Raw genomic sequence first — 14,847 nt, forward strand, 5'->3', positions numbered from 1 at the left:
CATCAGCGCCCAATTAGTGTGCAGCTTCATCAGCGCCCAAATAGTGTGCAGCCTCATCAGCGCCCAATTAGTGTGCAACATCATCAGCGCCCAATTAGTGTGCAACATCATCAGCGCCCACATCAGTGCAGCCCTCATCAGCGCATATCAGTGAAGAAGAAAAATTCCTTTTTGCAAAATTTTATTTAAACTTTTTAAACTAAATTTTTATTTATTTTTTTCACAAATTTTCGGTCATTTTTTGTTTTGAAAAAACTAAAAACCCCAATAGTGATTATATACCTTCAAAAGAATAATAAACATTTCATATGGGTACAGTGTTGCACGACTGAGTAATTGTCATTCAAAGTGTGACAGACCTGAAATCTGAAAAGTGGCCCGGGCAAGAAGGGGGTGAAAGTGTCTTGTATTGAAGTGGATAAAACATGTATTTGTTTTTATTACTGATGTGTTTTTTGTTTTTTTTTCACAGGATGCCGGCTTGCTTCATAAAAGGATGCTCTTTTAGTTGGCGTCAAAAGGATCCAGACATCACCTTGCACGTCTTTCCACGCGATCCGGGAATGATAAGGAAATGGCTCCTGCAAATCTACCGTAGTGAGGAAGGCCTCGAGGAGTTTGTGGAAAAGATACAGAACAGCAAAAAGGGAGTCTATCGTATCTGTTCCAGACACTTCGCCGCCGATTGCTACGAAAAGAAAAAACTTGGGAAGGTGTTCAGAAAGGATGCCATACCCACCATTTTCCCTTGGCTTCAGCCGTACCCTTTGGAAGAGGAGCGCGTGGATCACCCTTATGCCAAAAAGAGGAAAATGGACACAGACTTGCCGGAGGAATATTTTGACGATATGTCAGCTGAAGAAACCATTAGGCCTTCTGTACCGCATATGTCCACCCCTGTGTCGACTCCTATACCTACACCTCAGGAGTTTGTGATGTCGCAGTTTGCAAGTAAAATTCTCACCCAAAGCTTTCCCGGAAAACCGACTTCACAGAACAGTGTGTGCGCAACAGAAGATGTGTCCAACTACTCGTCGTCCTGCCAGAACACGGATGAGGTAGGGTATTATGGTCTCCCCCCTCATCCAAGAGGGAAGAGATATTATCGACCCAGGACTCGCCGCACAGTTGGTACAATGACTCGACGATATCCAGGAATGTCGCACAAAACAATACAGGTTGACAGGCCAATAGGAATGAAGGATAAGGCTGCGCAGATCTTGCGAAGACCACCTCACAGGTCTATAGCACTTCAGTGCAACCTCGCCAAACTTCCTGCATTGACGCACGCAGGAAAACCGCAGTCAAAAGCAGTCATTCAAAAACTTGATGATCTTCACTCAAACCCTAACACGGCCTCATTTGCAGACTTCGTGGAAAATTCCATGACTATTCAAGTCATAGAGGAGGAGGACGAACCGCCATTGTCGCCAGAACTGTCCTCTATTGAGAGCTTTGCAGACGCACAGTCTGATGCAGAACCCGAGGAAACGTCAGTTCCTGACCTTGATGAAGCCTACAGCCCGTGTGTAGAGGTGGAGGAGGACTGTAGTCAAGAAATGAATGAAAATGTTCCAGCGGACCCAAAAGAAGCAGACATCACGCCCATTTTCTTGCCTGAGACTCAAGCTCCAGTGGACCATGTCAAAGAGAGAAAATTTATCGTTTTCGAATCCTGTTTGAATAAGTTACTGATGTGCTGTAAATGCTTAAAGACGGCGAACTGCCGCGGAAACATAACGAAACTAAAAAAATACCGGATCGGCTCTGCGGTTTTAGTAACCGCTGTCTGTTCCATGAAGCACGAATTTCACTTGTGGACTAGCCAACCCATGATTGGGCGAATGCCCATTGGAAACCTTCTCATATCTTCCAGCACTTTATGCAGCGGATCCAATTTTTTTAAGATAGAGAGTTTTTTCCACCTTGCTGGAATTCTCGGAATCTCACAGCCGACCCATAACAGTGACCAAAACCTTTACTTGTTCCCTGCAATTGATCACCACTGGAAGCTAGAGAAAAGAAGCATCGTCCAGGACGTGCAAAGCAGACCCGTAGCACTAGTGGGTGACGGCCAGTGCAAGTCATACGCATCCCGTGCCAAATGCTGCACCTACAATTTCTTGGAATACCACACTAAAAAAATCATTGACTTTCAAGTGGAAAAGTTAGATCCTTCCGAAGCCGCAACAGGCCTTGAAAAAAAAACATTCAGAGCAGCCCTTGACCGGATGATCAAGGAAAAAGTGAATGTCCGTGTCCTCTGCACAGACCGGCATGCAGGTATCAAAAAACTGTTGAGGAAACACTACGGTCGCATCAAACACCAGTATGATGTCTGGCATGTGGCCAAGTCTGTAGGCAACAAGATGGCGAAGGCCAGCAAGAAGCATGGCTGTCGTATGCTGGCAAGGTGGATCGGGCCTGCCAAAAGTCATATGTGGTGGTCGGCCAGAACCTGTGAACAGAATCCAGCTTTACTTAGAGAGAAGTGGACCTCTATTGCACACCATGCGTCAAACCAACATCATTGGGATGAGGCAACTCTATACAGTTCCTGCCATCATGATGATGAAGAGGAGGAGGAAGACAAGGAATGGCTGGTGGCAGGTTCAGAAGCCCACCTCCAACTAAAGGGTGTTGTGTTGGACGAAAACCTGCTTGAGGACCTCAATCACCTCTCCAGCTTTTGCCACGCCGACGAACTTGAGGTGCTCCGTAGCATCACCGGAAAGTACCATGCCAAACAAACTCGGTATTCTGTGGAGGGGGTGGTGGCCCGTTCACAGCTAGCCGCCCTGGAGTATAATCGGAACATCGGACTGATACAAGGCGTGCTAAAAGCTGCGTCTTACGGTGCTGGCGGAAAAGCCAAAAAGGATTGGGTGGAATCCAAAATTTACAACCCCTCCAACCAAGACTTTATGAAGGATATCATAGCCGATGTTCTGTCCTTTGCTGACGGAAAGAAAAGTTTTAGTACGGCATCCCAACAGTCGGAGGTGTCCAGAAAGACTGCCCCTATACAGAGGCCGGCCCGGTGGAAAATGACGAACAAATGTATTTAAAAATTCCCTAAAATGATTGAATAGATGGACCTGTGCAGGACAGTAAAGGCAAAACTGGTCCTTTTATAGTATAAGGATCCCTTGTTACTTTGTATATACCCTCTTTTGTTTTTTACCTTTTACGTTTTTGTTTTTTTTTTTGTACATTTAATGTTTTGTTGTCATGCTAATTTCTTGTATTATGTATACATACTTTTGAATTGTAATCGCTCATGCTTAGCTACTTAAAGTGGAACTTCAGTTGCCTCTCTTTGTGGTCAATGAGCGTGAAAGTTCTGCAGTGGGGGCTGCAATAAATATTTTTTTTTTTTTTTTTTTTTGAGGAAGGGTAAAAACTGAGTGGGTTTTATTGTTAGTCAAACTTGCCCTCAGTTTCTGTGTTGTCACCAGGGCATGAAGCTTGAAATGGCTCTAGCCAGGATGCAGAGACCAATAAAATGCTGACAGATGTTCTAATCCTTCTCAACCCTATTCCCCCCTCCCCCCCCCCAAAAAAAAAAGGTTTTGGCTGAAGTTCCCCTTTCAAGTGTGTCTAGAGTACAGAAAAATACCTGCTGACCCTTCCAGAAATCCAGTGAGCTCATTTCATGTTTTACAGTATATCTGTAGTGAAAATATAAACTGATATAATATCTTCCACATTGTTCAGGTTAATAGGAGTAGGCTAAAAATACGATCTTGTAGTTTGTAAACTTACTTTAAAGTGTCATACTTACCTGCTATGTGTAAACCTCCATTCACACTTGTGCGACTTGTCATGCAACTTTGGGTGTCAAAGTTGCATGACAAGTCGCAGCCCATCCTTTTCAATGGCACCCGTTCAAATTTGTGCCTCTCTACTTTGGCACGACTTTTGATGTGGCTTAGATCCATTGAGTGTGAAGTCGCATCATAGCCATGCTCCAGAATTGTACTGGAAATCAGCTTTCATGCTAGTGTGAATGGTGCCCTATGTTTTGCACAGAGCAGCTCCGATCATCCTCTTGTCGGGTCCCCCAACGCTTCTGGCAACACAACCCCTCCCCCCCCCCGTGCTGAGTGGCCCATAGCAAGCTACTTGCTATGGGGGCACTTGTAGTTGCTCACTCCCAAACCCTGCTCTGTGTCCATAACACGCACACACAGTGGGGTTTGGCTCCGCCCCCTGCTCCCTCGTCACTTGCTGTGATTGACCACAGCAGAAGCCAATGGCTCCCACTGCTGTATCTGAGCCAGTGAGGAGGGAGAGAGCTTGAGAGGGCCTTGGCTCTCGTGCACATCGCTGGATCGAGATCAGGCTCAGGAAAGTATTTGGGGGGGCTGCATGAAGAAGGTTTTTTACCTTGCTGCATAAAATTTAGGATCCCCACACATTCACTATGCCCTGTCGGTAGGCACTGCTGTGTCACACATTTCATAGAGCTTCTGTTCCGTCAGAATCGGCGACCCGTCAGATGTGGTAACGGAAGTGAAGTTCCGTCGTGGCCATCTTGGTACACCCGCAGTCATCTGCAGTAAGCCTATAGTCAGAAGGCGGCAAGTTTCAGAATCGGTGACTTGTCAGATGTGGTAACGGAAGTGAAGTTCTGTTGCGGCCATCTTGGTACACCCGCACTCATCCACAGTAAGCCTATAGTCAGAATGCAGCAAGCGTCAGAAACGGCGACCTGTCAAATGTGGTAACGGAAGTGAAGTTCCGCCGCAGCCAACTTGGTACACCCGCACTCATCTGCAGTAAGCCTATAGTCAGAACAGTCTGACGGATTTCAAAATCCTGTATTTCACTATATAAGCTCAGTTTACTGGTAAAAATAAGTGTGAAATGCAGGACTTTGGTGGGTGTAACAAGATGCCGTCTTCTGACTGTAGCCTTACTGCGGATGAGTGCGGGGTGTACCAAGATGGCCGCGATGGAACGTCCCTTCCGTTACCAAATCTGACGGAACACCTGCCTCCTATACTACAGAGGTGCTGAGAGGAAGATTTTACGGAGGCAGAGTCAGCACAGGGAACTATGGGATAAGTAGTTCTTAGAAATTGAAAGTAAACCGCAGAGGAGAAGCTGCAAAGCAATGCAGGAAATCCGGGAAGTTGGGGAAATAGGTGGCCAGCAGACAGGCAGCACTCACGACATGAAAGGAGTACTTTCCAGTAAGTTTGTATTGGATTATCAAGTATAACTAATTGTTTTGCAATTGCTGTTAAAATGCTGATGTTCTAAAAAAGAAAGTGTGTGCTGTGACCATAGATTTCCTAAAGCTGAACTCCCAAGCAACTACAGAACACCTCCCTATTGTATAGAAGAGGAGGGGTAGGTGTTCTGAAGCCCATCAGGGGAGAACTGGACAGGGCTGACAACACCACTTTGGGATCTCAGTGCAGCAGAGGCAGGCTTGTCAACAAAGTTAGGGGCACACTGGATTTCAGGCAGGATGAGCGGTATTTTCCTGGTCAGGAAACAAATTGTGGGGAAATGGCACGTATTGCTATGATTTACTGCATATGTTTTTTATTTTTTTTATTTGAGGCTGACATTTTATACAAAAACGCATGTGGCTCATGACTGTGGTGCTAACGCCTGTTTAAGTTCTATATGTTTTTCTGAATTTTTTTTTTGTTGCCAGTTTGCTATAAAACAAGTACAGACAAATCTGCTTTAGAGGAGTAATTCCAAACTATTTGTTTCTATTTTAAAGTGCAATTTCATATTCTACATACATTCGTTTTCCCCATTAACTAAATATAATGTAGTGTCTCAGCTGGGGTTTTGTATGGGGCACCTGGATAGAAACCTTTCAGTGGTTTGCTCAGGTGGACGGCTTATACCCTCCCGCCACCCCCCCCCCCCCCCCCCCCCCCGTCGTAAATATCATAGCCAGTGTTCTGAACTTATGGTGAACACCGGCGAATGCACGTCCTGTGCCATAAAACCCACTCAGGAGAAATCAATAAAGCAGTAATGTCCATTTTCCAATGGTATGGCCCCTTTAACGTGGTTCGCATTTAAAGTGACACTAAAGTTAATTTTTTTAATTATTTTTTTTTTAAATAACAAACGTGATGCCTCCACTGTGCAGCTCGTTTTGCACAAAGGCCCGCCGCTTGTAGAACTGGCCCCCCGTTAATACCTGAGTGTATTGTTGTGCAATTCCAGAAATGCTCAAGATGAACAATCCCATTATTATCTCGTTTTCAATGTTTTTATTAAACGTTTTCACATTAGGTATAAAAACAATAGCAAGATATTTAAACATTAGATCAATTGAATCCCATGATTATCAATGGGCCCGTTCACACCTGAGGGTTTTGTTTCTTGTTGCCTGCTGCACAAAGCTCAAAAAAGTAGATGAGCTTTCGGAGAAGAATCACACGTTTAATGGAGAATGAAAAATGCTTGAAAATTGCATGCTTTCAGGCACTCCCATTAAAAAGTCTATGGGTCCAAAAAATACATGATTCTGTCCTTTTACCACAAGTCGCATGTACAAATTCACAGGAAAAAAAAAAAAAAAGCCTCTTAATCGCCACGGTGTGACCATCAAATTGCAGAAGCTGCCTGATGCTATTGATTCAGGGTGGACCAAAATCCCAAAAGAATTCCGGCACCATGCTGGATCCACGGCATCAAAAACTTAGGACACCCTTTTCCTTTAGAACAGCCTATATCAGGGATATGCAATTAGCGGACCTCCAGCTGTTGAAAAACTACAAGTCCCATCATGCCCCTGCCTCTGGGTGTCGTGCTTGTGGCTGTCAGAGTCTTGCTATGCCTCATGGGACTTGTAGTTTTGCAACAGCTGGAGGTCCGCTAATTGCATATCCCTGACCTATCTATAACTGTATGATGTATGTTGTACCAATTTTTTTTAATAAGGAGAAATTGAGCTTTCCTTTTAAAGTAGAAGGTACAGTGAGGGGAAAAAAAGTATTTGATCCCCTGCTGATTTTGTAAGTTTGCCCACTGACAAATGATCAGTCTATAATTTTAATGGTCGGTTTATTTTAAAATTGAGAGACAGAATAACAACAAAAATATCCAAAAAAAAAAAAGCATTTAAAAAAAGTTATAAATTGATTTGAGGTTTCAGGTCCGATTTCAGACTGAATTTTGGGCTGAATTTGGACCGGAAAACGGACCAAAAGGCACACAGGGCTCCTCTGCAAATTCGCACCGGAGCCTCAGCGGAGATATGTAAACCGGCTTCATAGAGAGCCATTCACAATCTCCTACTATAGCGAATTGAATACCTTTTCAAAGCATTGTATATAAGACGAGTCTCACTTTTTGAATTGAATTACTGAAATAAATGAACTTACTGATGATATTCTAATTTTATGAGATGCACCTGTATAAGTGAGAAGAGCATGTAGCACAAGAGCAGATGTGGTGACAGCAAGAATTTGAATAACTTATGTCGTATTTTTGAAGCACAGGATATTACGACTTTAATGGATTTCTTTTTGTTGTTTTTACAATTACTGGACTTTCATTTGCTGCTAAGTTGACTTCATACCATATGTATTTTCCCTAATGGTCATCAGTGTAAGAGGGACATTTTTATGATTAGCCATCACTGTAAGAAACATTCTCCTTACTGACCACCAATGGAAGTGAGGAATTCTTCCTATAAGCCACCAGCAAAAGGGGATATTCCCGTTACTGACCACCAATGTTGGGGGGGGGGGGGGGATCCTTACTACTGGCCTCCATAGAATTGGTTTTAGCAGGGGTAAAACAAAAGATGAGAGGCTGCTTTTAAAGGATATCTTGTGTATTAATAAGGTGCGCTCACACATCGGATTCTAAAATACGGACCTCAAGTGGTGATATCTGTTAGTATGCTGAGGCTGGCCAGTCCTTGTACACTGCCCAGCCAAGGGTAGGCTGCAGAGGTCTGTACAGGCATCAGTCTGATTCTGAGGTCTGGTGTTTGAGAAGATAAAGAGGGTAATTTAGTGTAGTTGTCCTTTAAATTGCTGCCTCTTCTCTGTTGCAGGGGGTGAGGCTGGGGTCTGCTGTAAAGGAGATCTACCCAGTTGGGGTATCTTCCTGTGCAATAACAAGCACCTTTTGAACCCCCTGAAAACATTCTTTATTGCCACCTAGAAATTCAGCATTTATCTATACATCATATATAGCAATATTTCACCATTATTGTGTCCACTGGTTTTGTAAGACTACGAGTCACCAGTGTGCCACTGTTGCTTATAGTGCTACAAGTCCAAGCTTCAGACTGGCATCTCTGTTGTCTCCATAAAGCTGCAAAATGCCTCTGTGGCATCCCTATGGTCTCTTTAGAACTACAAGTCCAAGCATACTACCAGGGATATGCAATTAGCGGACCTCCAGCTGTTGCAGAACTACAAGTCCCATGAGGCATAGCAAGACTCTGACAGCCACAAGCATGACACCCAGAGGCAGAGGCATTATGAGACTTGTAGTTTTGCAACAGCTGGAGGTCCGCTAATTGCATATCCCTGCTATACACTATTGCAATATTCTGTCTGTGTAGAATTACAGGTCCATGCATGGCCACTCACTGATGTCTCTCCTGACAATGTACCCTATAGACGTGTGCACTGACAAAAAAAAAAATTGTTCGTTTTTGTTTCATTCGGTTTTTTTTTTTTTTTGCTTTTTTTTGGAAATTCGGAATTTTCGAATTTCGGAAATTCAGAAATGTGAAAATCTAAAAAAAAAGAAAGAAAATCAGTAAAATTTGAAATAATAACTAACTATTAAATTATAGGTATTGGAATTTCCTTTCAAATTTGGCTGTTTGTGAACGCAACGAATACAAATTTATCTCAGGTTACGAATTATCCGAAATAACGAATGCCGCATCTAAACAAATGGAATAAAACAAATTAATAATAATAATAAAAAGGTTTTATTATTATTATTTATTATTATTAGATCGTTACGTTCCATTCGTTTAGAGACGGCATTCGTTATTTTAGATAATTTGTTCAAATACGTTCACTAACAGCCAAATTTGAAAGGAAATTCTAATACCTATAATTTAATATTTATTTTTAGTTAGTTACTATTTCAGATTTTCGAATTTTCAGATTTTCATTCTTCTGAATGTTCAGATTTTCATTCTTATTTTTGGATTTTGGAATTTCGGAATTTCCGAATTCGGACATTTCCAGTTTTGGAAATTTCCAAAATTCGGAAATGAATGAATTTGTCAATTTTGTTAAAAAACTAATTCGGAACTAAACGAATTGCACATCTAGTAACCTACTCACTGACAAGCACACTATGAATGAAGAAAATATACAGTATTTTATTCCCAAATAGAGCTTTCCATTTGGGCAAAGTCAGGCTTGCAGTATATGACTCGTGATGTATGGAGTCATTTTTGACAGTTGTAATGGAACCTGAGTACCCTGCTTCCCTTCCCATATGCCTCCTCAAAGTATATCTGTCTCTAGTCACACTTGGCGTTTCTGGAACTTGCTACAAAGTGCACAAAAAAAATGAGTGTTTTTCGGGAATGCTGCAAACAACGCATCCTGCTTGCGGTGCCATTAATGGTAAATGGTGCCCCAAGCGCGCTTAGCAGACACATGTTTTGCTGTGTGGTAAACCACGTGGTGAAAAGACGTGCCACACCTGAAAAGGTTCTGGAGCTTCTTTGGCGTGTTTGTCATGCGTAGGGCACCCCATTTCAGTGAATGCGCAAAATGCAAGGGGGAACACAAGTGTGAATGCGGCTAAAGACCAAACTTTTTTTGTATTAAGTAGGAAATGGTTAAAACCTGTCAACACAATAGGAAGTATGAGGAAATCTCTATAAAATGGCCATCTAAGCTGGCTGTACATTATACAATGTTCTTCCTTTTAGAATTACCTTCAACTATGTAGTGCAGGGGCCTGCCTGATTGCATGCACATTCAAATTGTTTAGGTTTGACCTCATATTATATGGTTTTGGTAAATCTAAAGCAAAATTGTACACGGAAAATTGTATGGCTAACCTTAGTTTTTAATAAGATTTCCCCTCTATTCCTGTTCTGGTGGTAAATGAATGTTGGAATTTTTCTTACTGTCCTGGTGCGATAAATAGGACAGAGTGGGTAATTTGCAGGGACACAGCAATAAAAACCTAATAGGTTCTAACCCTTCCCCACTACATCTAAAACTTCAAAAAGGAAAAACAAATATTTCTAGCGTTTTGCACAGTGATAGGTCCCCTTTCTAACCCTTTCCCATATCCACTGATACATTTGCCAAGTTCTCCTGCCAATCAATTTTCCTGTTAAATTCATGGGAATTCGTACTTTCAGGTATGGGGTTAGCATGTGATCTCCCCACCCTCCCATCACCCAGCCAGAGCACTGTCATGTTGGGGTGAGGGGAAGGGCATTAACTCTGTGTAAGCTCTGACCCAGTCTAAACAGGGGCAACGGAAAGGTAAGAGAACCTGTCATTCTGTCCATTATTGACTCGGTGATAACTGCTCCCTTTATTGTGTGGCTGTCAAAGGAACACAAAGTTAGGGAAAATTTCCACAATGGGATCATAGACAAACATTTAACAGAATTTCTGATTTTCCAATTCTTTTGAAAAAAAATGGATAAGGCTTTAAAGCCCAACTTTCTCACTTCTCTAACTTTATCTCAGAGGCCCTCCAAAGATATCAGAGCCCCTATTCATATCAGAGGTCCCCCAAACAAATCAGAGCCCTCCTTTATATCAGAGGTCCCTCAAACACATCAGAGCTCTCATTCATATCAGAGGTTCCCCAAACACATCAATGCCCCCCCTTCATATCAGAGGATCCCATCTTCACACCAGAGGTCCCTCAAACACACCAGAACCCCCTTCTTATCAGAGATTCACATCAGAGGTCCCCCAAACACATCAGAGCCCCCTTCTTATCAGGTTCCCATTTTCATATCAGCGTTCCCCCCTTCATATCGGAGGTTCCCATCTTCACATCAGAGGTCACCCAAACACATCAGAGCCCCCTTCTTATCAGAGATTCACATCAGAGGTCCCCCAAACACATCAATGCCCCCCTTCTTATCAGAGGTTCCCATTTTCATACCAGTAGTCCCCCCTTCATATCAGAGATTCCCATATTCAGATTCCCCTTATCAGAGGTCTCTCAAACACATCAGAGCCCTCCTTTATATCAGAGGTCCCTCAAACACATCCGAGCTCTCATTCATATCAGAGATTCCCATCTTCACATTAGAGGTCCCCCAAACACATCAGAGCCCCCTTCTTATCAGAGATTCACATCAGAGGTCCCCAAAACACATCAGAGCCCTCCTTTATATCAGAGGTCCCTCAAACACATCAGAGCCCTCATTCATATCAGAGATTCCCATCTTCACATCAGAGGTCCCCCAAACACATCAGAGCCCCCTTTATATCAGAGGTTCCCATTTTCATATCATATTTTCATATCGGAGGTTCACATCAAAGCCCCCCCCCCCCCCCCCCTTCATATCAGAAGTCCCTCCATCACAGGAGGTTTCCCTTTCATCACAGAGGTCCCCCAAACACATCAGAGCCCTCATTCATATCAGAGATTCCATTGTCATATCAGAGGTCCTTCAAACACATCAGAGCCCCCCTTCATACCAGAGGCTCCCATTTTCATATCAGAGGTCCCCCAAACATCAGAGGTTCACAACCGAGCCCCCCCCCCCCCCCTTCATATCAGTAGTCCCTCCTTCACATGATGTTTCCCCTTCATCTCAGAGGTCCCCCAAACACATCAGAGCCCTCTTTCATATCAGAGATTCCCATCTTCACATCAGGAGGTCCCCCAAACACATCAGAGCCCCCTCTTCATCTCAGAGGTTCCCATTTTCATATCAAAGGTCACCCAAACACATCAATGGCTGTCATCCCAGAAATAAGCCTCTTCTAAAGATGATGCACAAGAAAGCCCGCAAACTGTTTTCTGAAGACAAGAAGACTAAGGACATCAATTACTGGAACCATGTCCTGTGGTCTGATGAGACCAAGATTTGGTTCAGATGGTGTCAAATGTGTGCGACGGCAACCAGGTGAGGAGTACAAAGACAAGTGTGTCTTGCCTACAGTCAAAGCATGATGGTGGGAGTGTCATGGTCTGGGGCTGCATGAGTGCTGCCGGCACTGGGGAGCTACAGTTCATTGAGGGAACCATAAATGCCAACATGTACTGTGACATACTGAAGCAGAGCATGATCCCCTTCCTTCAGAGACTGGGCCGCAGGGCAGTATTCCAACATGATAAAGCCCCCAAACACACCTCCAAGACGACCACTGCCTTGCTAAAGAAGCTGAGGGTAAAGGTGATGGACTGGACAAGCATGTCTCCAGACCTAAACCCTATTGAGCATCTGTGGGGCATCCTCAAACGGAAGGTGGAGGAGCGCAAGGTCTCTAACATCCACCAGCTCTGTGATGTCGTCATGGAGGAGTGGAAGAGGACTCCGGTGGAATCCTGTGAAGCTCTGGTGAACTCCATGCCCAAGAGGGTTAAGGAAGTGCTGGAAAATAATGGTGGCCACACAAAATATTGACACTTTGAGCCCAATTTGGACATTTTCACTTAGGGGTGTACTCACGTTTGTTGCCAGCAGTTTAGACATTAATGGCTGTGTGTTGAGTTTTTTTGAGGGGACAGTAAATTTACACTGTTATACAAGCTGTACACTTACTACTTTACATTGCAGCAAAGTGTAATTTCTTCAGTGTTGTCACATGAAAAGATAAAATAAAATATTTACAAAAATGTGAGGGGTGTACTCACTTTTGTGAGATACTGTATCTCTGTTGCTTGCCTGGTGTCCCGCTGTTACTGAGTTACGACTTTTTCCCTTCCATTATAAGCTAATAAAAAGATCAGTCTGTCCCATTTATGCTTCATATAAATCATCAGCAAACCACAATATAGTAGGCTGAAACATAGCTTGACCTTGCCTTAAGTTTATTACCAGCCCTTTAAGAGGATCTTAAAGGGGCATTCCACCTTTGATCCAAAAATAAATTTAATTCCCAACCCTCCCCTCTCTATCCCCCCCCCCCCCTGTTGATCCTGCCAGAATTTTCTTAGCTGTCCTGTGTCCTCTGCACACTCCCTGCGTGACATCAGAGACCCCCCCGCCCCCTAGTTCTTATCTTATGGATTCAGCTGCCAATTTCTGTACTCCAGGAGCTTCAGTGTAGAGCAGGTGAGACATCAGGGATCTAAAAGACTGCTGATGATATCTCATTACAGAGAACCTGTCACAGCAAAATAGCACATAGGCGACTCTTGGAGGGGTGATGATGTGGGTGCCAAGGGCTGTGTGCCTACAGGGTCCAGTGTCTGGATTTTGCAGTCCAGAGGGTACCAGACTTTGACCCCACTGCACTCCAAACCCTAACAGAGCTGGTCAGATGTGCCCTCCCTTCTTCTCAAGTCTTTGTGATGACCCTTGTGTTGATGGACGTGGTCACTACTCATCTAGTTTAGCTTGGAGCAGGGGTCTGCAAAGTACGGCCCTCGGGCCACATCCAGCCTACTGGGACTTTTTCCAGCCCACAGCTTGAGCCCTCACTCTACTCTGCCGACCTACTCAAGCAATGTTGGGTAGCAGGACCTGGCTGTATACTCACCCCTGGCACTATGCAGAGCAGGTCCTGCAACCTGACAAAGCCCGCCAACCCGGCACCTCACTAGGTTGTTCATTGTTAGGACCGCCAGCAAGGACCCGCTGCACCTCCAGGCTTGCTGTTAGCATCGGTGTCCTTTACCGCTGTCATTTCACATATCACTTGCCTGTGTAACAGCCAGGCGGGAGCCAGGAGATGCAGCAGAACCGCACTGAAGCCAGACACCGATGTAAGTGGGACACAAATCTGACTGGAGCTTCAGGGGGCTTTGATGGGGACACAAATATGCAGGGGGCTCTGATGGGAACACAAATATGTGGGGGGGGTCTGATGGGGACACATATGCAGGGGGCTCTGATGGGGACACAAATATGTGGGGGGGTCTGATGGGGACACAAATATGTGGGGGGGTCTGATGGGAACACAAATATGTGGGGGGGGGGGGTCTGATGGGGACACATATGCAGGGGGCTCTGATGGGGACACAAATATGTGGGGGGGGGTCTGATGGGGACACAAATATGTGGGGGGGGGGGTCTGATGGGGACACATATGCAGGGGGCTCTGATGGGGACACAAATATGTGGGGGGTCTGATGGGGACACATATGCAGGGGGCTCTGATGGGGACACAAATATGTGGGGGGGTCTGATGGGGACACAAATATGTGGGGGGGGTCTGATGGGAACACAGATATGCAGGGAACTCTGATGGGGACACAGATATGTGGGGGGTCTGATTGGAACACAGATATGCAGGGGGCTCTAATGGGGACACAAATGTGTGTGGGGGCTCTAAGCAGGACACAGATAGGTGGGAGTCTGTGATAGGGACAAAAATATTCAGGGGGTCTTTGATGGGGACACAAATGTGCGGCAGGGGGTCTGATAAGGTACACAAGTGGGTGGGGGGGGGGGGGGTGTGTGATGGTAACACAGATGTAAGGCCCTGTGCATGAGGATATGGCATTTAGGTGTGGGCGGAGGATACAGGTGCGTCATTCAGCACTGCTGGCAGCCTCTCAAATTCTATTATGTTTCTGCAGATTCATTTATAAATAACAGTTTGTTTTTTTCGGCCTGAGAATATGTGAAAAAACACAAAACACAAAAAACACACAAAAAAAACACACATTGTGTACAATGTGGTCCTTGAAGTGAAAAGTTTGGAGACCCCTGGCTTAGAGCACTAG

At 44.4% G+C, this 14,847-nt stretch overlaps 1 protein-coding gene across 2 annotated transcripts in view; it reads left to right on the forward strand.

Moving 5' to 3' along the window:
- LOC141126801 (uncharacterized) overlaps positions 1–5,697 on the forward strand; it is a 35,967-nt gene extending 30,270 nt beyond the window's left edge. For both annotated transcript variants that reach the window (XM_073612792.1, XM_073612793.1), the window contains exon 3: positions 473–5,697. In XM_073612792.1, the coding sequence (XP_073468893.1) occupies positions 474–3,068 (2,595 nt within the window). In that variant the 5' untranslated portion in view covers position 473 and the 3' untranslated portion in view covers positions 3,069–5,697. The remainder of the gene's footprint in view (positions 1–472) is intronic.
- The last annotated feature ends 9,150 nt before the right edge of the window (positions 5,698–14,847 follow it).

The sequence above is a fragment of the Aquarana catesbeiana genome, linkage group LG02 (genome assembly GCF_042186555.1).
Source record: "Aquarana catesbeiana isolate 2022-GZ linkage group LG02, ASM4218655v1, whole genome shotgun sequence".
Classification (NCBI taxonomy): Eukaryota; Metazoa; Chordata; class Amphibia; order Anura; family Ranidae; genus Aquarana; species Aquarana catesbeiana.